General features: G+C 34.1%; 1 protein-coding gene across 1 annotated transcript in view; it reads left to right on the plus strand.

The window, feature by feature from the left end:
• LOC126970949 (uncharacterized) overlaps nt 1–25,800 on the plus strand; it is a 320,824-nt gene that overhangs the window by 256,454 nt on the left and 38,570 nt on the right. The window contains exons 5-7 of the mRNA XM_050817094.1: nt 14,745–14,877; nt 17,512–17,720; nt 18,515–18,625. Of these exons, the coding sequence (XP_050673051.1) occupies nt 14,745–14,877; nt 17,512–17,720; nt 18,515–18,625 (453 nt within the window). The remainder of the gene's footprint in view (nt 1–14,744; nt 14,878–17,511; nt 17,721–18,514; nt 18,626–25,800) is intronic.

Raw genomic sequence — 25,800 nt, forward strand, 5'->3', positions numbered from 1 at the left:
AACTAATGATAAATGAGTCTGTCAACTTGGCGTCTGATTTGTTTCAGTCGTTAAAGTACTTTATTTCATGACACACGACACTACAATTATCTATACACACACATAAACAATATATTTTCACTTTATCTATTTTACGTGTGTAATCAGATATATCACATCCCAAGTTAGTGTTAAGTATGTGTCTTGAACCTAAATCAAGTAACACCTTGATTTTTGTTCTTTAAATCTTTTCTCATTTTGGTTTCATAATCATCACTTCATCGCGCTCAAAAATTGTCTAAAGCAAAACGCGAACTACGCGTCTATTAGGCAGAGTTTTTGTTCAGTTGTTTCGACCGCGCTTTGAAAACAACGCCACGCAATGACAGTGTTCAGTAAATATCCAAATAACAGCATGTCCAAACCTAAAAGGGATGGACTGTCATATTTCAGGCAAGTGTCCCTTTAAATGAACAAAATTGTATAACTAACTTGACATTTTTAATCAATTTGCTAATTAATTACATTTCCATTGCTAAAACAAAATGTTCGTGCCTCGTGTTCGCGTCCGTCACACGCGTGACGTAGTGTTACTACTTCTAATGAGCATATACAATATATTACATACTTTGAACAGTACTGCCACGATATAAGGTGTTAATTTGAATGAATGTTTTAATACTATCTGTAAATTAAGTTAATGCATACGTATATTATACAATATCTTGCTTGCAGAAGGTTATTTTTTTTAAATTTAGTTCCTTAAAAAAGACATTTGTCCACAATTTGAACAAATATTAAGGTCTCCATCATATTTTATAATGTTATTATTGACAATTTCTTAAATTTATTGTACACAATATTTTTCTATCATGACTCTTGGGCTGGTACCTGGCAGGTATAAACTGATAAAGCGTACAGCAACGAAGTATGTCGAGGTCATACTTGGTCGGTCGCTCTATTTACAATCCGTGTATAATTAAGTCATTGACGTTATATTCAAATTCAAATATTTTTATTCAAAATAGGATGTGACATCACTTATTGAAAGTAAAAAAAAACTACCACCCATTCCAAAATTAATGCCTCAGACCTGAGAAGAATGGGCGCAACAAACTCAGCGGGATTTTTTTTTTCATCGAATAAATATGTTTACAAAGTAATATTGTACAATTAAACTTATTATTTAATAGCCTGAGGGCGGTCACTCCATTCCCAATCTGTGGTATCATTAAGAAAGTAATTTATGTTATAGTAACCTTTACCACACAAACGTTTTTTAACAATTCTTTTGAATAACGTAATATTTTTGTTTTGAACATTTTCTGGGATCTTGTAGTAAAAGCATATACATCGCCCCGCAAAAGACTTACTAACTCGACTTAGCCGAGTAGTAGGCATCATCAGTTTATGTCTGTTCCTGGTGTTGGTGTGTGTATAGTAACCTTTACCAAACAAACTCTTGTTAACAATTGTTTTGCACATTTTCTGGGATCATGTTGTAAATGATGTCGCCATATCATTAGTAGTAGACATATCAACTTTATGTTCCTCGTGTTAATATTGTTATTGTCACAGTTTCTAGCGAATTCGCATATGTACTTAAATGTACATACATAAAAATAGATATATATCAAGACGCAAAATATATTTACATATATTTAACATATTATTAAATTTGATATGATACACTTTTCGTTCGTTAAAAGGATGGAATAATCAATGAATAACATAATATTGACGCGTATTTTAACTCCAATACTTGAACTAATAACATTTCTAGTACATAATATTCAGACACGACCCTGTTGGGTCATATTTGCATTGGACCCATGATTCAATACCTGCCAAGGTTTGTTCAACTAATTGGGTGGTAGCGGCATATGAAAAGGGATAGAAAATAGGTTAAGGAGAGACAGATATAACTAAAGACTTCAAAGCCAAATCTCATTTGATGTATGCGAAATTTGCACAGAGCTATGAAACCAATGCAATATGCGCTTTGTAATCGCCTAGCTTACGCTAATCTGATCTTAATCTTGACTGGAATAGCAGCGTTTATAGCGTAATTAATTTGAATCAGGTAAGGCAGGATAAGCTGATTGTGGGCTCTGTTGACCAATATTAGATTACTCTATAACGCTATCACATGTCGTCATAAAATCTTGTATGCTTTCTTCAACTCTCAAGTTGTGGCGCTCAGTTGGAGAGCACTCGCACGGAACGCGAGAGGTCGTGGGTTCGAGTCCTGCATTGTTCATAAAATTTTGTTTTCAAATTTTATTTGTGTATTAATTCTAGAAGTGAGCGTTATCACTTTAAAAACATAACAAATTGCTAAGTTTTGCAAGAGCGACATATCAAGTCAATTTTCTAATATGCAAATACTGGGGTAAATCAGGTTATCAACTGTAAAGTAGATCCTGTAGATGAAGCCACAACCTGAGAGTTGAACAAAGCACACAAGATTTTATGACGATACGGCACTCGAACGGTTAGCTAATCACTGTGCACCAGTGCACTTCCAACTAAGCTAGTTGGAAGTGCACTCGCACGGAACGCGAGAAGTCGTGCGTTCGAGTCCCGCATCGTTCATAAAATTTTGTTTTCAAAATTTATTTGTTGTAATTTTTAGTGTATCTAAGGCTGAGATATCTAAGGCTGAAAGAGAGCGTACTTAGACTCTACTCACGTAGAACTTAATTCAGTTTGATGCTTAGACTTAACGTACGTAGAACTTGAGAGTGATAAAACGCGAACTTGATAATTTCAGCTGTCAAATGACTATTTAAAAAACAAAATCAAAGATTATGCTAAGCACACACTCAGCTTAGTTTTACGTATGTAAAATCAAGTGAAGATTTGCTTTTACTTTAATCTTTACATTTCAGCTTAAGTGCAACCATTAATATTTGTAATTTAAAAATAGTCTTTTCATACAAATTATGTTGTATCCAAATTAATGGAAAATGCGGGAATCGAACCCACGCCTCTCGGGATACGAGTGCACTCCCCAACTAAGCCAACCGTATGAATTACGTGTGGTCCATAAAATTATTATGGTATGTTTTTCAACTCTCAAGTTGTGGCATAATCTACAGGATCTATGTAACCGTTGATAACCTTCCCAAAAATTCACTTGAAATTTCACTCTTTCAAATCTAAAAAAAAATATTTTGTAGTAATTAATTGAACAAGTGAGGGTTATGACTTTAATAATAACAAATTGTTTACTTCAGATATCACTCGATCAAATCTTAGTAATTTGGTATGTCTAAATAATTCCGAAACGATCTCGCACTGTCCAAAAATGTTGGTACAAATTAAATTCGTTGTATATTTAATCCCAGAAGTGAGAAAGATCACTTAAAATAACAAATGACACAGTCTTATCAAGGACTTCTTTTGTAATAAGAAGTGATTAAACGTGCAGAAAGTTCATCCGATGGTTAATTGCCATGCTTTGACCACCCAATGTATGCTCAGGATTCTTGTAAATCTGAAATTCTGAAAACTGCCACATTTATACATTACTAGCTGACCCAGCGAACGTTGCATTGCCATATAAAGTAATTAAAATTACCAATGGGAGGCTCCTTTGCACGGGAAGCCGTCTAGATTATGGGTACCATAACGGCACCTATTTCTGCCGTGAAGCAGTAATGTGTAAGCATAACTTTATTTCGGTCTGAAGTCTAGTGAAAAAACTGGGCAAATGAGACTTGACATCTTATGTCTTAAGGTGACGAGCGCAGATGTAGTGCCGCTCAGAATTTTTGGATGTTTCAATAATCCTTAGCGGCACTGCATTGTAATGGGCAGGACGTATCCATTACCATCAGCTGAACGGCCTGCTCGTCTCGTCCCTTAATATCCATAAAAAATATATATTTATATACAATATGAATTCAAATTAATACCTTTTGTAACAGTAATGTTCAAAGTCTATTGCATAAAACTCTGCCTAATAGACGCGTAGGCAGAGTTTTGCTTCAGACATTTATTGAGCGTGAGTTTAGTTATTTATTGTACGTCAATGAGTCAAAATATTTTGTTGTAATGTATGGGATTCTGAGACGAATTATATCACGATATGTAAAACAATATTCTTTGAATGAATTAATCGAATCTCAATATGGGGTCTTTGTAACTATTTGGATATTATGAAATATTCGAATGTAATACAAAATTAATTAAACTGGCAATTAATTGTATGAATGAACTAAAACAGGCCGCACGGTAACCACGGACTGGACATGTGGCTTCAACCGCGTCGCTAACGAGCTCGGCTGACTTATAGACTAGCTGATATATGAGCTGTTTGATTATTGATTCGGACCTAGATTATTTACATCATAATTATGTACATATATATCGTAGGTATAATGTTAAAGCCGTGATATTATAATTTCACTAGTGATATCATAGAACAACGGTAGATTGTCAATCGACTTCATTTCTTACAATTTAACGGCATGGTTTTAGTGACATTGTAATGTCACGGGTGCACTATAGTGATATTGTAAGGTAAATTATATTTTGACAATTTTCCTGGTCGTTAGTTTATGAAGCCGTCTCTGATTGGTCTGTTTCTTGTATTTATTGTATAGTCATTATTTTGTAATCATACTTATCTATAAATGTAATCAACTAATTGTTATCTAAACGAATCTGTCTTTGTTCACTAGTAGGTCACAAAAAAAAAGTTTTGACTGATGATCACAACGCACGAGCCGAGCGTAGCGTGCCGCGGCAGTGGCTGGCGAGTGTCAGAACCGAATCGGCCCTTGTTCACTACTATTACATCAATAATTTCAGATGGGATGTTTGATTCACACTACTTTGTTTACTACTTTTGCAAATTGCGTATGAAAAAAAATACCAAGCAGAACGCTCGACGTCTCATACTAATATCCCTATATTATCTATAATTATATATTTATTCACTATTTACGGGTACAATACCCGTGACATTAAATGTCACTAATATCAGGCCGTTAAATTGTAAGAAATGAATTCGATTGATAATCTACTGTTTTATTATAATATCACTAATGAAACACACGGCTTTGACAATATACCTACGACATATATATCACCATTCAAGGTCTATATTATATAAAAAAAATCAAGGTATATATATAAAGCGTGACGTCACAACTTTGTTTTGCCAGATAGGGACTAAAAACGATTACCTACTCCAGAAGCTTAAAAGCATATTTTCAGTGTACATCATTATCTTAATAAAAGATTAGCTCAAATACCAAATTCCTTATTTCTTATGTTTTAACAAAAATATTTCAATCAACAATACTTTTCAACAAACAGATAATTTGGTTGCAGGGTAGGTAGGCCCTCCATGACTCATTACACTTTCAATACTTCGAACGAGCTCCGTGATGAATGAACTTGTACATAGGCCTCTACTAATTTCGACCCACGCTGTTTCGGCTTGTGACGTCACAGATGACTTCATTTAAAATTCTGCTACGAAACATGACTCAACTTCGATCAAGGTCTTATTGGGTCATCCATAAGAATCAACTCATCACGGTTGTGTCATATTAAACTACTTATATACATCAAGTGTACTAATTCGAATTTCCAAGAATTTATCTATAACCTACAAATATTAAGCAACGGACGAGATGCAGCTGTTTTCGATAATCCATCTCTTTATAATATTACATGTTAGAATTGAGGTTTTTATGTCATTAGTCAGTCGATCATTTGATTTATCTACACCCATGCTTTATCTTCTATCAAAGATTCTAAAATAATTACCTTATTGCCAACATTAAAACACCCAATGTCCTAATAACCATTACATCATCCAAACGAGTGTTGTAATGAAATTCAGTACAACATTATATCATCCGTTTTCATAATAACACTCCTTTGGATGATATTATGGTTACCAGGACTGGCTTTTTTATTATCATTTAAAGAGGGTTCATATTATGCGTGTAGATAAAGTCTTGTATGCAACTGTTAATAATTAGGTATTGAAACACTCATGTGATATCACACAAGGCTTCGACTCCCCTACCCCTTATTACACAACAGTTGCATAAATAAGTATTATAGACGAGGACATATGATCATTCATACGAATTACCCGATGGTATTTTTTTATTTATCTAAAAAATTCCCAATTTTAAATAATGGTTTCTAAGAAATTTAAACCACTGCTTTGTACCAACGCTAAATTAGTCTACAAAGCTTACACAAGGTAATATTACAGGAAATGATTATGTCAGCACTATTTAACCTATTCAAAGACCACAGTATATTACTATAAAACATCACAGACAATTTTTATATGTACACACACCAAAACATCACAATTTAGGACGCCGAACGTTTCCGTAGTTTGTACCTCCTATCACAGTAGCGGCATATTTCGAATTTACCGCTTCGCCCTATTAGGTGGGTTGTTGATTGAACTTCTGTCAAAAAGTATTTAGGATAATTTATACATCTAGACAAGAATCTCTTGCTGTTAGACAACCGATAAAAACAAGCCAGGAATATTAGTTTAGTGTGCATGACAAAATACGTCTTAAACTCGCGCACTTTGTATGACACTTTTATGTTAGTGTGCGTAAATTAGTCCAAATTGAGGTTAGGTCTAAAGTCTATTTTTTTCGACGCTTTCACAGCTGTCATAGTCTAGATGTAGATGTATAAATGATCTATGTCTGTCTTTAATTTATGTTTAAAATTTGTATCTGTCAAAGAGTTAGTCAAGTCACGCGGCATTTATTTATCAGCCGAGGAATTCTGTGGGTATTGGTTAACCGAACGCGGTGACGGTTTTTACTTCACTATTGATAAAGTTTTTATTTTAAGAACGAAGACAATAAAATTACTGGGCAAAAGAGACTTAATATCTTATGTCTCGCAGTTGTAGTGCCGCTCAGGATTTTCGGGGTTTTTCAATAATCCTCAGCGGCACTGCATTGTAATGGGCAGGGCGTATCAATTACCATCAGCTGAATGTCTTGCTCGTCTCGTGCCTTATTTTCATAAAATGCCCATGCTTACAATGCAATGCCGCTCAGGATTCTTGAAAAATATGATTGAGACAAGAGATGTTAAGTCCCATTTGCCCAGTAATTTCACTAGATGGTATTTAGACCGAAACACAATAATGCTTACACATTATTGCTTTACGGCATCCTATGCAAAGAAGCCTGGTAGTATTGGTAGCCCTTAGTCACCTCTTACGACATCCCTGGGCCTGGGACTTCCCTATTCTTTGTTAGCCCCGGGGAAGTGCATGGCAAAAATATTAAATAAAGTGTCACTTTGATAACGGTAATGGAAATAGAAATAAAAGAGGAAAGCCGGTACTGACCTCTTCTCCAAGATGTGGGTTCTTCTACAGTCACCTGTGTATGCTGAAAAACCACATTATATACTCACGGGACGATTACCCAAGAAATCACTACAATCCCATGGTGATAAATCAACAAGAATACATGGATTTCCTGAACCTTTGCGTGCGGTTACTTGACGGAAAGTGTAGATTATGCCGCCCGACAATAGATTGGTGTTACGAATTAGGGAAAAGGATGTAACGTAACTTAATGTTACTAGAATATGATATTCATTCACTATATCGTAATCGTTAACATATCCATTGAAATAATAAACCACTAAAACGTTCTATAGATCAGTACTAAAAATCTCCAAAAGCAGAAATTGGATTAAAATATCAAACTCGGATCACTAATTTAGGATAACGATTAAATATTTACTTTAAAATCAGCTGTTAAAAAGTAATAATATAACTAAATTAATATACCCTACAAACAACAAAAATAACTGATTTATCAGTTTGTAAGTGTGAGCTCTTGATGCTAAATCTTGGCAAAGCTAAGTTAAGAAACAGAAAAAGGTAATTCATAAAATAATCATACAGCAAACTGAGCCCTAAGATATACGATAACAATGCTCTCTTTTAATTGAATATTTTATGTGATTAACAACAAAACTCACGTCTTATATTTATCTACTTATTTAGCATTGACGTACTAATAAGCAACTAGATTTCCAATTATAAGGTCGTCAAAAATGTCCGACAGGCGATTAAAACATTCATTCAAATTATCACCTTATTTCGTGACAGTAATGTTCAAAGTCTATTGGATGTGCTCATAGAATATGGTGCAAAATGTGCGAAAGTGACGTCCGTCGCCGGCGATGGATTTCGTTATAGCAATTGAAATGTTTAGTTATTATTTAGCAAAATTATTAAAAACATCGGATTAGTTACATAATTTTGTTAATTTAGAGGGCACTTAAACTTTAACTAAAGTCACCGACATAGCCCAAATGATTGCGAAACTGAAATGGCAGTGGGCAGGGTACAGAGTTCGATGGACAGATGGCCGTTGGAGCAGTAGAGTCCTCGAATGGCGACCACGTACCGGAAGACGCAGTGTTGGTAGGCCCCCCACAACTCCATCCTTCTTAAGATTCGATATTATGCTGATATATTAATATTTGGACATTATTTCACTGAACACTGTCATTGCGTGGCCTTGTATTTAATGCGCGGTTGAAAAACAACTGAATTAAATTCTGCCTAATGAATATTATATTTTTGAAGCAAAACTCTGCCTATGCTATAGTTTGTGGGCGTGATTCTGAGTCTAGTTTTGTATTGTACGTCAGTTTTATTAAGCTTAAAAAGTGCGACATTTTCTAGGCAATGGCATATTATATTGCTAGCAAAAATCAACTAGGAATTCCATTTCTCAATTTGTACTCTATGTGTGTCAAGCGGTAGAGTAAATGTTTGTTCTCATCAAATGTTCGATGGACATCGGTCAACGGGCACTTGAACTGCTGTTCAATAAACTTACATACAAGCAATCGTAGACAAAATATTAATTAAAACTGGTCGTAACGAAGAAAAGTGTTTAGGTGCTTTATCATCAAAAGGATTTCGGACGAAAATAGCTCATTTCTCTCTTTGACAACACTTGAACTGTTTTCACAATATCATAGTGACAAAGAAAAAACAGCAAAGTAATTTAATATGAAAATAAACTCTATGCACTTCCTACCTGTTTAAATGAATACTATTGTTAGTTATTCAATGTCACGGGATCGAAATATTTCCGTGTACCTTGACGCAGTGGGTGGCTTCTTTGCACAGATTGCCGAGTAGGTGGGCATCACAGCCGTGAAACAATACGAGACTAAAAAAACATTAATATCTTATGTCTGAAAGTGACGAGCGTAATTCTAATGGCATTCAGAATTTAGGGTTTAATTATAAAATTAGGGTTTATAAAATCCTGAGCAGCACTGCAATGTGACAGGTGTATAACTTACCAATTACTTAGCAGATATCGTCATTTTTTCTCATAAAAATCTAACTATTCTTTCAAATCAAAATATGTCGATGCTATCATTTATTTTAATTGTACAAAAATACATTATCTGGCACCAAGAATGATAAACTTCTAACGTAAATAATAATATCTTGAAATCGAGTTTTATAAGCAACTTTACACCAAAATAAACATTGTGACAAGGTAATTTAGCAGGCGTGTTCGGGTTTACAACAACATCAATAGCAGGAATATCGTAATAACGACAAAATATTGCTGGTTTAGTATCAACAAACATAATGTGGAACATCACGCCAAGTGGCGCACACCTCGCCTGCTCATAGCGTGCCACGGTAACATTCACGCGCGGAAAACTGGATTAAGGTGGTCTTACACTGGGTACAAACAACAAAACTTAGATGCAACACTATCGATGAACCCGTACCTGACATATTCTTAATTTTAGATAAATATATATTTATGCCCATAATGTTATAACAAGCTTTATGGAGGATGTTGTTTAAATTCTTATAGATAGATTTAGTTTCACATACTTAATACTTTACAGTATGTATAGGATTTTGAAATCTGGTTGTATTCCTTCTATTCAATTACTTGATTAATTAATAAGTTTTTGACATTTTTCTGTTATACAAACATTGCATACATAATATTTCATTCAAATCAAATCTATTTGTATGATTTGTTAACATGTGATATATGGCTTGTAATTACAAGCTACATACATTTTGTGCTCTTATCCTAACGTTAGCGTGTGGATAGAAACTAAAAATGAAAATTTGATTTCAAATGGCAAATTAAACAGATTTTTACCACGATTAACTAAACATTTTAAAATTTTATCTGAATTGATTGTACTAAATGCAATTTTTTCTACATTAGGTCGAATTCGGACTTAACTAAATAACAGTTTTAATGTGCTCTTAAATTGAAATTTCGGAACGGCTATTATTGCTGTTACTTCTACTAAAAAAAATTTATTGAATTAGGCGTTACTTTGCGGAAATCTATAATTATACAAATGATTTAAGTTTTCTTTAGTGTTAATTGCGCCAATATTTGTTTTTTAAAAACAATTCGACACGTGTTTCGCCTCTACACGAGGCATCCTCAGGACGTGTTGTCTCGCCAAAATCTGGCACGAGACTGAATCAAATGAGCCGGAAGCCGCTCTTTTATACCCTCGTCCCATGTGATGACGCGCTGTGATTGGTCGGCTGTTGTTCACTGACTGTTTTGTATAGCCGTTGGAAACCGCGATTTGGTATATTATATTAAGTTCTTTCGCGAAGCTGTCACGGGACAGTGGGACTGACATTAATCTGTGAACATAGCAGCGGACGGCCGCTAGTGTATGTTGTACGGGGTGGCAAGATGAAAAATCCGTCGTTTATAAACTAAGTTGTGACACTTGTAACGGGGTATATATAGGTAAAACAGGTCGAAATTTCGAAATTAGATTAAAGGAACATATTGCCGCATTTAGGAATAATCATCCCGAAAAATCACACTTCGCGAAACATTTAATTGATACAGGTCACTCACTCGGAAACAATAATAATTTTAATATTTTACATACATGTGAAAAAGGATTTCGCTTAAATTTGTTAGAGCAATTAGAAATAATAAAACACAAAAATAACATGTTTACATTGTTGAATGAACAAACGAATTTAGTCCCATCACCTTTGTTACGTGTCTCTTCCGGGGGTAATACGTCACAACAGCCGACCAATCACAGCGCGTCATATCATGGGACGCGGCCTCCACGGCCCACGTCCTACTTCGCTGTGAAAGCCAGGGCTGCTAACAGCACAGAGGAGGTTTTAGTCGGTATGGGATGTCCGCTTACGCGGACACTCGAGTCCGACATATTACGCCCCGTTCCGGGGCGTAAATACGTAACAGTATTTCCTCCTCTCAAAAAAAAAAAAAAAAAAAAAAAAAAAATGGGACGAGGGTATAAAAGAGCGGCTTCCGGCTCATTTGATTCAGTCTCGTGCCAGCTTTTGGCGAGACAACACGTCCTGAGGATGCCTCGTGTAGAGGCGAAACACGTGTCGAATTGTTTTTAAAAAATAAATATTGGCGGAATTAACACTAAAGAAAACTTAAATCATTTGTATGTTTACTTCTATTTTCACCTGAGAACCTGATTTTGATTGATTCTTCTTTCTGAATCTTTGAATCAATACCAGTTACACAATAAAACACCTAGGGTGAAAATATATTATTGAAGTGTGAAATTTAATGATAAGCAAAAATCTTTGTGTGTTCTCAACCTTATGGTATGTTGGTGAGTTGTTTCGTTACAAGAAAGTCATAGCCAAGTGAATGTCTGAACTCGGTGTTTGATTGGCAATAAACTTGTGATGAGTATTGTAGACACTCCTGTTTTATTTTGAAAAATATTTCTTATTATTAATTTTTTCTCAACGATATCATTATTAAAGATTAGTAGGTATGTGCTATTAATATTTATCAATAATAATCAGTAGTTTAAAACCTTATCTGAAATGATAGAATATATAGATCACATGTATTAAGATGTTTTTTTTGCGTTTTGATGGAAATCTTTGCTTAAATATTGGTATACGGTATAAAGTGTGTACGACAAGCTTTGACAAAAAAAAATTGTGAGTTGTTCATCGAACTTCTTTAAGTATTATGATAAACAAAAATAGAAATCCTAATATTGGGGAAAATCGCTCAATAATTAACAAATCGCTAAAATTTTAAAGGACATTGCAATTAAAGTCTGCCCATCTCCCATACATCTATGGGTCCAAATTTTAATGAACCGTTACAATGTCCAAATTAGTGTCATTAATTAGATAAAAATATCAGTTTTACATTGTTTTAATTTCAGTTTAATTGACAACTGTAAGTCAAGATATGGGCACTAAACGATACCTAATGAATGTATGTTATTTTGATCTAATATTTTGCATTTATCAATTTATTCAGGGCTTAACGAATAATAAAATATATAAATACGTTATTGGTGAAGTTATAAAACAAAACCACAACCATGCATGATCTGCGAGTCACTCTGTTACGAATCCATAGTACCTACCTACTTATTAAAGATATAAAAAAATAACATATAAATAATATTTATACCATACAAAAATAAAAATTAAAAACATGTTCACTTGAGTATAAACACAGAGCAAATGAAATTTGACACTAAGAACCGCCAACTACTGTTACATTGATATGAATTTAAATTTTAACATAGACTAAGTAATTGCATCTTCAGGCGTTTCATATTATAAATTACAGGATTCCAACAAAAACCAGATATTGCGAAATATTTTCTTATATTTAGCAACCGTATATTTTATATTTTATTGGTGATTTTGGTAATTAACTAAAAAATGTTTATGTTATATTTTTTTCTGTAACAACATGGGCTCAAAAATGGTCTGTCCGATTTCATATCCAATAATTGAGTGTAGATCCTGGAGATGAAACTTCAACTGGAGAGTTGCAAAGATTTATGAACTTCGTAGGTGTCAGGTGGCTTAGCGTTAACACCCTTTGGGTTTCTTTACCCAACGCCCAGGCTTAGTCTCTCAACGGGCGGGTTTGAATCCCACATCGTCCGTAAATTTTGGAACAAATAAAAGCTTTTACTAAGCCATCGATGACTCTCTCTGTACCACTATACCTCCTGTACCTTAATATTTATAGTCTTTTGCATCTTTGGCTCCTGTTTGAATTCAGAATTCAGAATTTATTAAACAATTTTAACTAGTTTTAGTTTAACCGTGTTTGACAAAGAAAAGTGACTAAATAATAACAATAACAATAGACAAGATATAACGCTCCAAGATAAATTAAATAAAATAACGTGCCTGATAGACATTGTTGTTCCAAACATTCATAACTTACAAAAAACAATTTCTGAAAAAATCAACAAATATATTGAACTGTATGATGAAGTGGCTAGAATCTCAAACCAAAATAAAGTATACGTAATTCCAATAGTCCTTTCCACCACAGGTGTTATCCCAAACCATCTGTTACATAGTCTCAAACTACTAGAATTAAAGGAAACTCTTTACATGACCTTATAAAAAGCCGCCATCTTAAATAGGGAAACCTCAAACACGGGAAAGCATGTACTATGGATATAAGACAACGATATATTTAATACAACATACTTACTTGAACATACATAAATACAAATAAACATCCATGACTCGGAAACAAATTGATATATTCATCATATAAATTTTTGCACCTACTGTGATTCGAACCCGGGACCTGTAGCTCAGGAGACAAGATCACTAACCACTGGGCTATACGGGTTGTCTAAATATATAATCATAATAAATATAATGTTTTTGCACTCCTCTACTGCTTCATTTAAGAATAATTTAAAACAACAATCGCTGTCCTTACCTTAAGCCTTGTATTTTTATTAATTATCATACTGTTAATTCTTGATAATACAATGTATGTTCATATGCACATAAGTGAATTTGCTAGAAACTGTCATAACCATAAACTTATAACGCCTACTATTCGGCTAGGTCGGGTTAGTAAGTTTTCGTGGGGCGATGTATATGCTTTTACAACAAGATCCCAGAAAAATTTGAAAAACAACAGTATTACGATATTCAAAGGAATTGTTAAAAAACGTTTGTGTAGTAAATGTTACTACTATATTCTAAATGACTTTCTTCATGATACCATAGATTGAGAATGGAGCGACTGCCCTCAGGCTATAAAATAATAAGTTTAATTGTACGATATTACTTTGTAATCATATTTTTTAAGGTATTTGTACAAAGTTACAACACAAATCCTGAGCTAGGAGCATCTTCAAACGAATGCTGCTAATGACATCGCATTTCTACAACACAAGAGATATTTGACACAAAAATTCGTTACCCGTTAAATTAGGGTGTTGCAAAATGGTTGCAAATGTGACGCCAACGTGAAATGTCAAGATCTCTGACATTTTAAAGTGTCTAGTTTTATTTCTTATCCAGCTGTTCTTACAATATTATTATTAATGTAAGCATTATGTTACTGTGTGTTGGTATTTCACGAGTGGGAGGATCCTTTGTACAGTTTACCAGCTAGATTATGGGTACCACAACGGCGCCTATTTCTGCCGTAAGGCGTTATGTGTAAGCAATATTGTGTTTCGGTCTGAACGGCGCCGTAGCTAGTAAAATTACTGGGCATACGAGACGTAACATCTTATGTCTTAAGGAGACGAGTGCAATTGTAGTGCCACTCAGAATTTTTGTTTTTTTCAAGAATTCTGAGTGCCACTGCCATCTAATGGGCAGGGCGCATCAATTCTTCTCCTATCGTCCCTTATTTTCATGAAAAAACATTTGGTGCAGAACATCAACTCACAAGTGGAATCTCTTACAGTGCCAACATCAGACGTACAAGGTGTCCTGGGGAAGAAGGCTTCGTTACCCTGTGACATACAACCTCTGCACTCAGACGACGCTGTTGTCATGGTGCTGTGGTTCAAGGAATCGGATGGCGAACCTTTATACAGGTGAAATCAGCATGACATATCCTTTAATTGATGCTAATTTTAAATGTTATGTATGTATTTACTTAGTCTCGCCATTAATACTGTTACAATAAAAAATAAACAAAGTATTACCATTTTTGAGAAGGTAATGAAGCCCCTTAACAACACCACGTGTTCAATAACCAATAATGGTTCTTCCAGCAAGATTCGACGACGGATCAGAAAGCTCAGTCTACGCAGTCTTCGTTGGAAACGAATGTTTCGGACTTCATCAGAGCTGAAGACTGGCCGTCGTCTAGTCACGACCTTAATCCGCTGGATTATGATTAATGGTTTTAGAGAGTACGGCTTGCTCTAAACGCCATGATTATTTGGAATCCCTAAAACAATCCGTTCGTTTTGTAGGGAAGAATTTTCCCATAGAAAGAGTGCGTGCTTCTATTGATAACTGGTCTTGACGTTTAAAGGACTGTATTGCAGCCAATGGGGACGAATTCAAATAAACTTTTTATATTTTTAATAATAATAAATAAATAAAAATAATAAAAACGAATAAATGTTATTTGCAATAGAATTTTTTTATGCTTTGCTTCAGTATTTATGGCAAGACTAGGTATAAAATACTTGAATAATATATTGTATATAGGCTACTGGAAGCCCAAGCGCTGGCAACTATTTCAGTCAAGTGATCAGCCTAGCTATCCATCATAATGATAGTTTTAATTTCATATAGTCATAGTATTGTAAATAAAGTAATAAGCTATATTTTTTTATGAATCTATGTTATATTAGGCTTATTGCACACAAAGAAATATCGCAAAGTATACATAACATTTTTAAAGCAGAAAATTGTGACGCTTTCTTACACGTCTAGCCGGCATCTCCGCAAAAAATCTTTCTTTTTGTGCTAGCTTTTTAATCTGTGGTCCTTTGGTGATTTTGTTTCAACTTTATCACAATTTAGAGCAAAAAGTTTGATATTTTTTGTATATTACATTCATACATGCTTTAATCGTTGTTCAGCTTTTATATTACGAACTTTAAGTTACATACCGCGTCGGCACTACTGAGCTCTATCTTCTCTATATATATAATGAAAATCGTCTTTGCTTGAGGCTGTTTCAAGCCTAAACCACTAATCGTACCGACATGAAACTACCACCATTCGATGCGAAATTTATCCTAGATTGTTTGGTTACTTATTCTACTAGGAATTCCAACGTTCCTTCCTTTTAAAAATTTGCCCAGCGAAGCGGGCGGAAACGGCTAGTCATAATACATATATACACAATGAATCCTAAAGATGGCCTATAGGATTAAAATAGCGCAACGTAATTAGCTTACTCATCACTCAATTTCCGGTGTTCTCGGCTCAGCTCGCAGCCGGCAGCCTAATGAAGGTGTCTTTGTGTTAACTGAGACTAATTTGTTGAAGCAAATAACAGAGCTGCGAGGATCGCTGAGCTGTACATATTATGAAATCTTCATTTATTATTACGGTCTGTAAGCAAAAGTCTAATGGAATCAGATTGTATAAGTTTGTTTTGTGAGAAATAGTGACGGGATGAGCCAGATGTTATCCCGGTCGCTGACCATTACAATGCAGTACCGTTCAGGATTTTTAATTAAACACAATTGCAATTCCTCTGGTTTCTTTAAGACGTAAGATATTAAGGGCGGATTCGACTTGCTCTGACTCGCGAATAAGTACTGCTGGTCTAAGATTAAAGATTATTTTGCATTTTACTAACCACTAAACTTATTCTTAGGTTCTTAGAATCTGACTGCGAAAAATAGGCGTATTGAACATGGGTTACGAACCACGTTATGGGTGACGGGCATAATGGATCCGAACTGCAAAGTTCTAAAGAGGAACTGCAACCGTACTTACAGATTCTTTAAGCGGCAAATCGACCGTGCGAAATCAAATCAAGTTGCCAAAATCGGTGAGCAGCTTTAAAGTTACTCGACTGGAACACGCAAATTCTGGGCGTTGTCGAAATCTGCTTGTAACTTCAACAAGCCGTCCCTGTAACTGCACATGAGAAATTAAACCCTGTCCCATACGGCAAAAGATAAAGCCCATCTTCTGTGCTCTCTTTTTGCCTCCAACTCAACTCTTGACGACAACGACGTCGCCGACCATCCCACAGTTTCAGAACTATATGACTGTCTGTGCTAACTTAAAAAAATTGTAGGAATGAATTAAAGAAATACTCCACATAAAATAGTAAAAGAAAGTACTGTTCTGATTAAGAGTTTGGATTTATAAGAGTGTGGAATCGAATGCACAGACACATCAGAAGTTGCATTATTATATAAAATTGGGAATGGAACGACCGCCCTCGGGCTATTTAATAATAAGTTTCATTGTACGGTATAATATTGTAACAATATTTTTATCAATTAAAAAAAAGCCCACTGAGTTTCTAGCGCCTGTTCTTATCAGGTCTGAGGCATACTTTTACGAATGGGTGGTAGTTTTTTGAGTTACAATAAGTGATATCATTTTCTATCTTGAATAAAAATATTTAAATTTAAATTTGAAAAATAAACAACGCGACTCACCATCATAATATTAGTGATGTATTTCGCTCTAAGTCATCGCAAGCTCATTTCATAAACAATTTGAACAAAATCAATATTTATTGACAGTTACGATATTCGCGGGCGAGCTTACAACCAACCTAAGCTGTGGTCTTCTCCGCTGGTGTTCGGAAACAGAGCGTACTTCCGGGGCGGCGCCACTCCAGCGGTTCTCATGATCGACAACGTGATGGCAGCTGACGCCGGAGTCTACAGATGCAGGGTTGACTTCAAGAACTCGCCAACCAGAAATCTCAAAGTTAATTTCACTGTTATTAGTAAGTATGACTTGTGTTTTAATAAAATATTGATTTCTAGCTATCATGTTAAATCCCTATTCGGCCATTTGGCAATTAATGCATAATGCTTTTTCAATGTTTCGGTTTTGTTGTGTTATTCGAGTGTTTAACTAGTCACAATCCTCATGAGTTTGTCTGCGTGCACGTCGCTTTTTTTAATGAAAATAAGCGTTGAGACGAACAGGACGTTCAGCTAGGTGGTAATTGATACGCCATCCCATTACAATGCAGTGCGCTCAGGATTCTTGAAATACTAAAAAATTCTGAGCGGCACTACAATTGCGCTCGTCACCTTGAGACATAAGATGTTAAGTCTCATTTTCCCAGTAATTTCACCAGCTACGGCGCCCTTCAGAACGAAATACAGTAGTGCTTCCACATTACTGTTTCACGGCAGTAATAGACGCTGTTAAGATAGCCATAATCTAGCCGGCATCATGAGCATATGAGGCTCCCTGGTAACTTACGTGATTTTATTTATAATTTTATGATTTTTAATTCTCTTGTGCCAAAGATTAATCAAATTTCTTAAGCAATAGCTTCTGCTTTTATATCTTATCTCAGTAAGTCCCAAATGCGCCAGCTATATGCCAGCGATATCATGCCAAAATAGGTCATCGGCTACAGCTCCAGGCATTTAACAATAATTTATTTTTTTAATCTACCGATGCTCATACGCCTCTGTGTACTTTCTACTCTATGAAATATGCGCCTCAGTATGATGTGCATGATGTATGGAATAGATTAATCATAGAGATTTTTAATTTTAACAGTACCTCCAAGTCGTCCAACGATATATGACGCTAAAAGAAGAGACAGAACGAAACTAGTAGAGCCTTATAACGAAGGTGCTAATGTTCTACTCATCTGTGAAGTCGACGGAGGTAAGCTTCTAGAAAATGTATTTTGTTTGTGATGATTTCATTTCAAATTTTGTATATAATTTGCTTTCTCTTTAAATTTAAAACAAAATAATATTAATTTCTGTTTAAAACAATATTTTTTATTTATTTGATCAACAAAACTATCTTAGTAAAGATATGCTAGCAAAAAATCTAAGGTTTATGTGTGAGCAGTAAGTTCGCATTACAATAATTATTTTAATCACAATAGTGATAATATTACAATATACTTTATAGGTATTCCTGGTTATTAGCTTCTATATGATATTTTTTAGCTTTACTTTGAAGTTTTTTCTTTCTAGAGATATATATATATATATATATAAGATCATCAGTTAGTGCATTTAATATCATAGGTAATGCACAGTTACGGGTTCTTTTACCATTTACGCTGTTATACGTGGGTTACACTGAAAATGTTTAGAACTGGCCAGTTAGAAACATTGCTAATAAAAACTTATTTTGAATTTCAATTTAGAACTCTTTGGTAACCTAATGTAGTATATTGCATTCATTTGTCATTTGTTTTTGTGATTTGGCGGCAAATCTTAAGCTCTTGTTACACGTGAAAATGAACCTTGGATTTTCGTTGTGGGCTTAATCAACAACAAAGCTATGATAGGCTGCGATTAGCAAATCTTAATGAAGCCCCATCTCGTGCCACTATTTGCAATTGGTTTAACGAGTTTAAGCTTGGACGTGGCAATCTCAATGATGATCCGCGTGAGGGACGTTCTTTAACAGAGACTACTGAAGATAACATCAGTGCTGTGCAACGCATGATTGAGGAGATAACTTCGAAAAACAATAAATGTATAGGCAACTTTCTACATTAAGCCGTTTTTCATTTTCTAAAAATTTTCAGTGTTACCAAGATATTGAGGTAGACAAAACTTATTAAGGTAGGCTAGTTTCCTCATATTTGTCTCGTAATTACGAAATATTTTTCTGTTATCTTATCGCTATGTAATCAGTATGTATTGTGTCAGCAAAATTGCAATTTGTCTACAAAAACACTCAGTTCTCTGTCAAAGAGAATCAATTATGAGCGCTTTGCCGATAATGAACGTCCGTCAGAGTTCCCTTCACATCAATATCACTGACAGCTTATAATTATAATTCCGAACAAATATTCAACTGTGCCATTTTGGTGTTCATAAATTGTATTTTATCATCGTTTTTGGGCTTGACGTGGGTAGAGAGAAGGTTTGAATACAGATTTGGTTCGGAAGATATAATCGTTGAGATACTACGCTTGCAGTAATGTGTGTCTTTCAGGTTTTGCTAAATTTATTGTTGGAGATAAATTTTGCGTTGGAATTTTGCCCAAGCTACTGAAAGTGTATAAATTACTACTACAGAGGTTATAGTTGATATCCTGAGCATTAAATAAAAAAATATAAGATTAAACGCATTTAATATTTTTAATGACGTATTAATTACAAATTTTGAAACATAAATAACAGCCTTCCTAGGCTATTTATGTTAACCATTCGTTGACTGTTATTCATGTTAACTGTACCTTGGTACACACTAACAGTTTTATTTGAGTGTTGTGTTTTTGAACTGGATCTTTTATACCGAACGCTTCAGTGTACTGATATTTGTTTCCAGCTAACTCCTTAACTAATGAAGGGATTTAAATGGGAATTACTTCATTGAGTGCAGTTTTGTCCAACTTGAGAGACAGGATAGTTTTTTATTTCTATTTGGGACCCATAATTATTTTTATTTCCTATTCATAAAAAACAGTATTTTATTTATTAATATTTACAGAACAACGTCTGTCGGGTCAGCTAATATAATACTAATATTTTGAATGATCCTATATAATTATGCAACATTTGCAGCATCAGACGGTTTTTTTCTCGGAATCAAGTGACGAGACTAGAATGACGTTCATCCGACAGTAGGTGATTATCTAATTTACATGCAGTACCGCTCAAGAATCTTGAAAAACCCAAAGTATTGATTGGCATTGGAATTGCACTCTTCAATTACACTCTTCCTTAGATACTTTACATTATTTTGTAATATTTTCAACATAATAAAAGATAAAATTATAAAATAGCCATCTTTAGCTTAGTGTTAAAAAACTGAATTAATATTTAAAAGTATGATATTATTTATTTATCTGGTATTGCCTCCTTGAACCATAATAGCTTCGAAATACTTTGACATACTGAATAGAAGTTTTTCGAGGCCATGTTGGGGAAGTTTAAGTGCCTTGAGGATGATAGGTGATGGTCTGCAGCTTACTAGCCTCCTTGACCCTGAGATTAGTATTTCTTGATGGCCTAGCCATTCCGCGATATCAACCTCCTGAATAATATATTCTTGCACAACCTGCGCCGTGTGTAGCCGGACATTTTCATGCATCAGCATCGCTCCATCACCCATATTTGCTAAATACGGCCCTGGATACTCATTGAGAATCGCTTGGGTATATCTTTCCAATTTCAGAGTGTCATTTTCAATTGCTACTAACTGTGCGTCCTTCTTAAGATTTGCCAGTCACCGTGCTGGAATCACACCCGGATGGACACTTTCCCTTCCATCAGAATTATAAAGTGAGAATCGAGACTCATCTGTGAATAAAATTCTTATTCATTATGCTCACGAACGTATCACAGTTCACTACTCGATGCTCTCTCTCTAGCTTGGGCCACCTGCCGGTCTTGGGGTTTCAGATTTGCTTGACCGAGTCTTTTTCTCATTATACTTTAGCTCTGAAGAAGGTGTTGGTGGATTTCAGTTGCATTTAGGTAGCGATTTGTCAACACTGTGGGAACAATATAGTGCTCTTCTCAGGCACTTCAACTATTAAAACGTCTCCTCAGATGGTTTCTTCGTACCTTCGCTTCTCCTTCTGAACCGTTCCTAAGGTCACACCCAAGAATGGTTCTTGGACTACGACGCATACTGATGGCTAATTCCATAAAAGTCATGATGATGATGTTAGGGTAACATATTCTTCAGGTGAAAGTGGCATGACAAATAAAGTCTATGTATTGTGGTCTTACTTAGCTTTTGTACCAAGACTCACTGACCAAAAAAAATTTGAATATAAAACAAAAAAAAATTATGGTAAAATTGACATTCGAAAAGGACTATTTTTCTTATTTATTCAAACAAAACAAATCTTATAACTATATTTACAATTCTATGACTATGTATTGTAAATATAGTTTTATTTTGTGTCACGGCCAAAAGACGAGTACGCTCTGTTCTGTCAGTAGATGAGATCAAAAGATCATCAAAGGCTGACTTACAAAGAAGTGCGTCCCATGCTTTTTGACACATTTAATCGTCTGGAAAATTTTGAATATTTGCAATATTTAGCCAAGCATTGTTAGGTTCGTGCAAATACGCAATCTCTGAGTTACCTGGTACATGATTTACAATTCTAGTAACCAAAGGCTGCGCACTATGAACAGAAGATAGAAATGCTGTTAAGGCAACGCCCGAAACTTTGCGAGTACACAAACCATCAAATCGTAGCGGTAAAGAGGCTTGAGACCATGCACGATCCGTAAACGTGCAATTCAAAACGGTCTCTAAAATATTTTTAAGTGAAATATGGATTACATCAAGTAAATTTGGAAATTTCCATAACGGTTAAATTTGGAACAAATAAACAAGACCGAATAATAGATAGGGCCATATGAGAATTAATTTTAAATAATCTGTCCGAAACGTTATTAAATTTTTTGATGTGATCATCTAAGATCGTTGGAATTAAAACAGGATATAATGGAGCTCCAAGAAGGTGAAGTGAATTCTTATCCAAAACTTTAATATTGTTGGCCAGAACATTAAATTTATAAGTAATATCAAATATATTATATTACATTATATTTATGGATAGCTTGCCTGATCCGTTGACCGAGCTAGCAACCAGCGCTTGGGTTTCCAGTAGCCTTATTGAGGCCCGAAGATAGTATTTTGAACATTCTCTCCGAGACTCTGGACATTATATTTGTTGGTAATATCATATATTTTTCTTATTAATGTTGTTAAGGTTACCGACTATGACGTTTTTATATACAAAATTAAACTCCTCTACGAAATGAAGAGGACTCTTCATTTCGAAAGTATATCTTGTGTACTTAAAAAGTTAATTGCAATTTTAAAAGTGTGATACTTACTTTTACAGGCTAGTGTAGTTACCATTTCATTCAGTTACTATTCCTATATCCAATGTTATATTAATAACATAAAACAGAAAATATTTGTTTCTAATTAAGACAAAAAAATGAATTATCTTAAACAAATAAATAATTAGATCGCATCTGAGTCGATAAATCGTAGTAGGCAGCGTGATTTATAATAACAGTTTCGGAATTCGAATACATTCCCATTACTGTAGTTATATTCATAAATCAAGTTGGAGTCATTAAGTAACGCCCTTGCCCTTTATCGGAGTTATATCAACTATTATCTTGAGTATCGTTGTTTCATTCGATAACACTTATTCGGACAGACCACCCTGTTACATCGCGTTCACATGATTGATATTCCTTGCGTATTAATACATCTACTTTTCGATTTTTTACGATTTATTTGGATTGTTCTATAGACTTCAAATTATCATGTCGCTTAGAGCATACAATGCTCACTAAAACTGAGTATCCTACTAATATTATAATTGTGAAAGTTTGTATGTCCGGATGTATGTTTGAACTTCTTTAAGGCTAACACTACAGAATGGATTTTGATGAAACTTTGCAATAATATAGCTTACACACCAGAATAACATATAGGCTATAATTTATAAAAATATTGTGTGAATTATCTATACATTTAAATAAAATTGGAGTGTCTGTTTGTAATATTGAAATAGCCGTTTTTTACTAAATGTATATTATGAATACTTATACACCAAAATAACATTTTTTACAATTTTTGTCTGTCTGTCTGTCCAGCTACTTTTATTGGCAGGTAGCTGATGTAATAAGGAGTAACTTAGGATACGTTTATTTTAGAAAAATAAAGCAATGTCCAAAAAACTCTAAAAATAATTTATAAGGCAAAACAACGTTTGCCGGGTCAGCTAGTGAATAATAATCCAGTGGATTAATATCGGGACTATATTATGACGGTCTGTTTTAGCTCTGATGAAGTCAAAATTCAGAGCTTTCATGGTGTTGTTTAGATGCTTAATCTACTTCTAAGAAATCATAATTACACCTATGACAAATATTCGATGACTTTTTCACAAAATATGACGAAGTTACTACACGAAAACTATAATATAAGCCCAAACAAATAATAACTTAACTCGGACAGTTCCAAAGTTCAACTCTACCGACTTATTGACTAAGCTTTAAGCTTAAACTTCATCCTGCTTGACTAAATATTGCAAGATAGTAAAAAAAAAACCTTAGTAAATAAAAAAAACCGGTTGCACTCCGGCATTGCTAGCAGAAGTGAAATCTTGAACATTAACGTTATGCATTTTTTAATATTTTGGAATGGTTAGGGAATAATTTCGCACGAATTGTCAGTATAAAAGTACTAGCATTTAAGTGGTTCAATACACTATTCATTTACTGCGCTATCGTACACAAAAATGAAAAATTATAGTTCATAAAAAAATTTAACACTGCAGAATAATTGTATTACGAAGTTTCGATCAGGTCATTTGTCCTGACGCGAGTTTAACATTTTATACCCATCCAAGAAAAGGGCTCAACGCCGCTAATGAAGTTTTTACTTCGAAAATGTTTCCCTTTTTCATGTTTTAATTTTACCACAATATTCAGTTTAAAATTATCGAATATTCTTAAAAAAGTTTCGGCGACCATAATTTTGTGGTCTATTATGTAATATATAGACGATATATAATAATTCAATTAGAGAAATAATTTTTTGACATTCATAAGTGTCATTTCCGTGACCTACATGAATAAAGTGATATTGATTTGATTTCATATTATCAGTTAAAATTCACAAAACAATATCTCCTATATAATTTGTTGTTAAAAATTGTTAGTCGCTTTTCTGTTACGCAGTTCTTTTTTTTTTCAAATATTCTTAAACGTACTAGCTGACTCGACAGACGTTGTTCTGTACATAATAAATAAAATACTTTTCTTATGAATTTGTCAATAATATTTCATAACATCAAGAATTATTTCGTAAAATATGCTCCCTATTGATGTAATGAAATTGTTTCATAGCAGAACAGCTGTCAAACCGTGCGTCAATAAATTCTCTCATAGAAAATATTATGTCAGTACAAAACAAATATTGGAAATATAAATAATTGTGGGTCCCAAAATATAATAAAAACTATTTTATCTCTCAAGTGGGACTAAACTGCACTCCGAAGTAATCCCCATTAAAATTCGTTCTTTAGGTTAGGAATTCACTGGAAACAAACATCAGGACACTGGATTTATGTATATTATTAAGATATATATTATAACTAGCTAACCCTACAGACGTTGTACTGTACAAAATAATAAACAAAATATTGTTTTTTTATGAATTTGTCCATAATTTTTCAAAAGATCGAGAAGTTTTTAAATAAATATTTTTATAATGAAATTGTTTCACAGCAGAACTGGCAAACAGTGCGTCAATAAATTATCTCACAGAAAATATCTCAATACAAAACAAATATAGGATATAAAAATAATTATGGGTCCCGTGTGGGTCGAAATAAAAATATCCTATCTCTCAAGTTGTACTAAACTGCACTCCACGAAGTAATTAAGTTAAGTCCGTTTATTAGTTTAGGAGTCCATCGCGGACAAACAACGTGTCACGTAATATATATATATTAAGATATGTATGAACTATAACTCATACAATGACACCACATCCTTTATGTCAATTACGATTTAATTTAGGCCATTGTTTTTCAACAAACACTTCTTAATTCGTGCATTGAATTTGATAACGTTGCCGTTTGTCGCATTTTGTGCTTTCAAGTAACACAATGCATCATTACGAATGATGGTTATTTAATTCTCTGATAATTATCCCATTCTATCAAAATATTATTTTTGCAGCTATAATCATCAATCTAGATTTTAATAGTTATTTATGCAACTGTTGTGTACTAAAACACGAATGTGTGTTTATATTGATAATAGTATCACATGAGTGTTTTAATACTTAATTACCAACAGTTGCATACAAGACTTTAT

Source organism: Leptidea sinapis, chromosome 22, assembly GCF_905404315.1.
Source record: "Leptidea sinapis chromosome 22, ilLepSina1.1, whole genome shotgun sequence".
NCBI classification, from domain to species: domain Eukaryota; kingdom Metazoa; phylum Arthropoda; class Insecta; order Lepidoptera; family Pieridae; genus Leptidea; species Leptidea sinapis.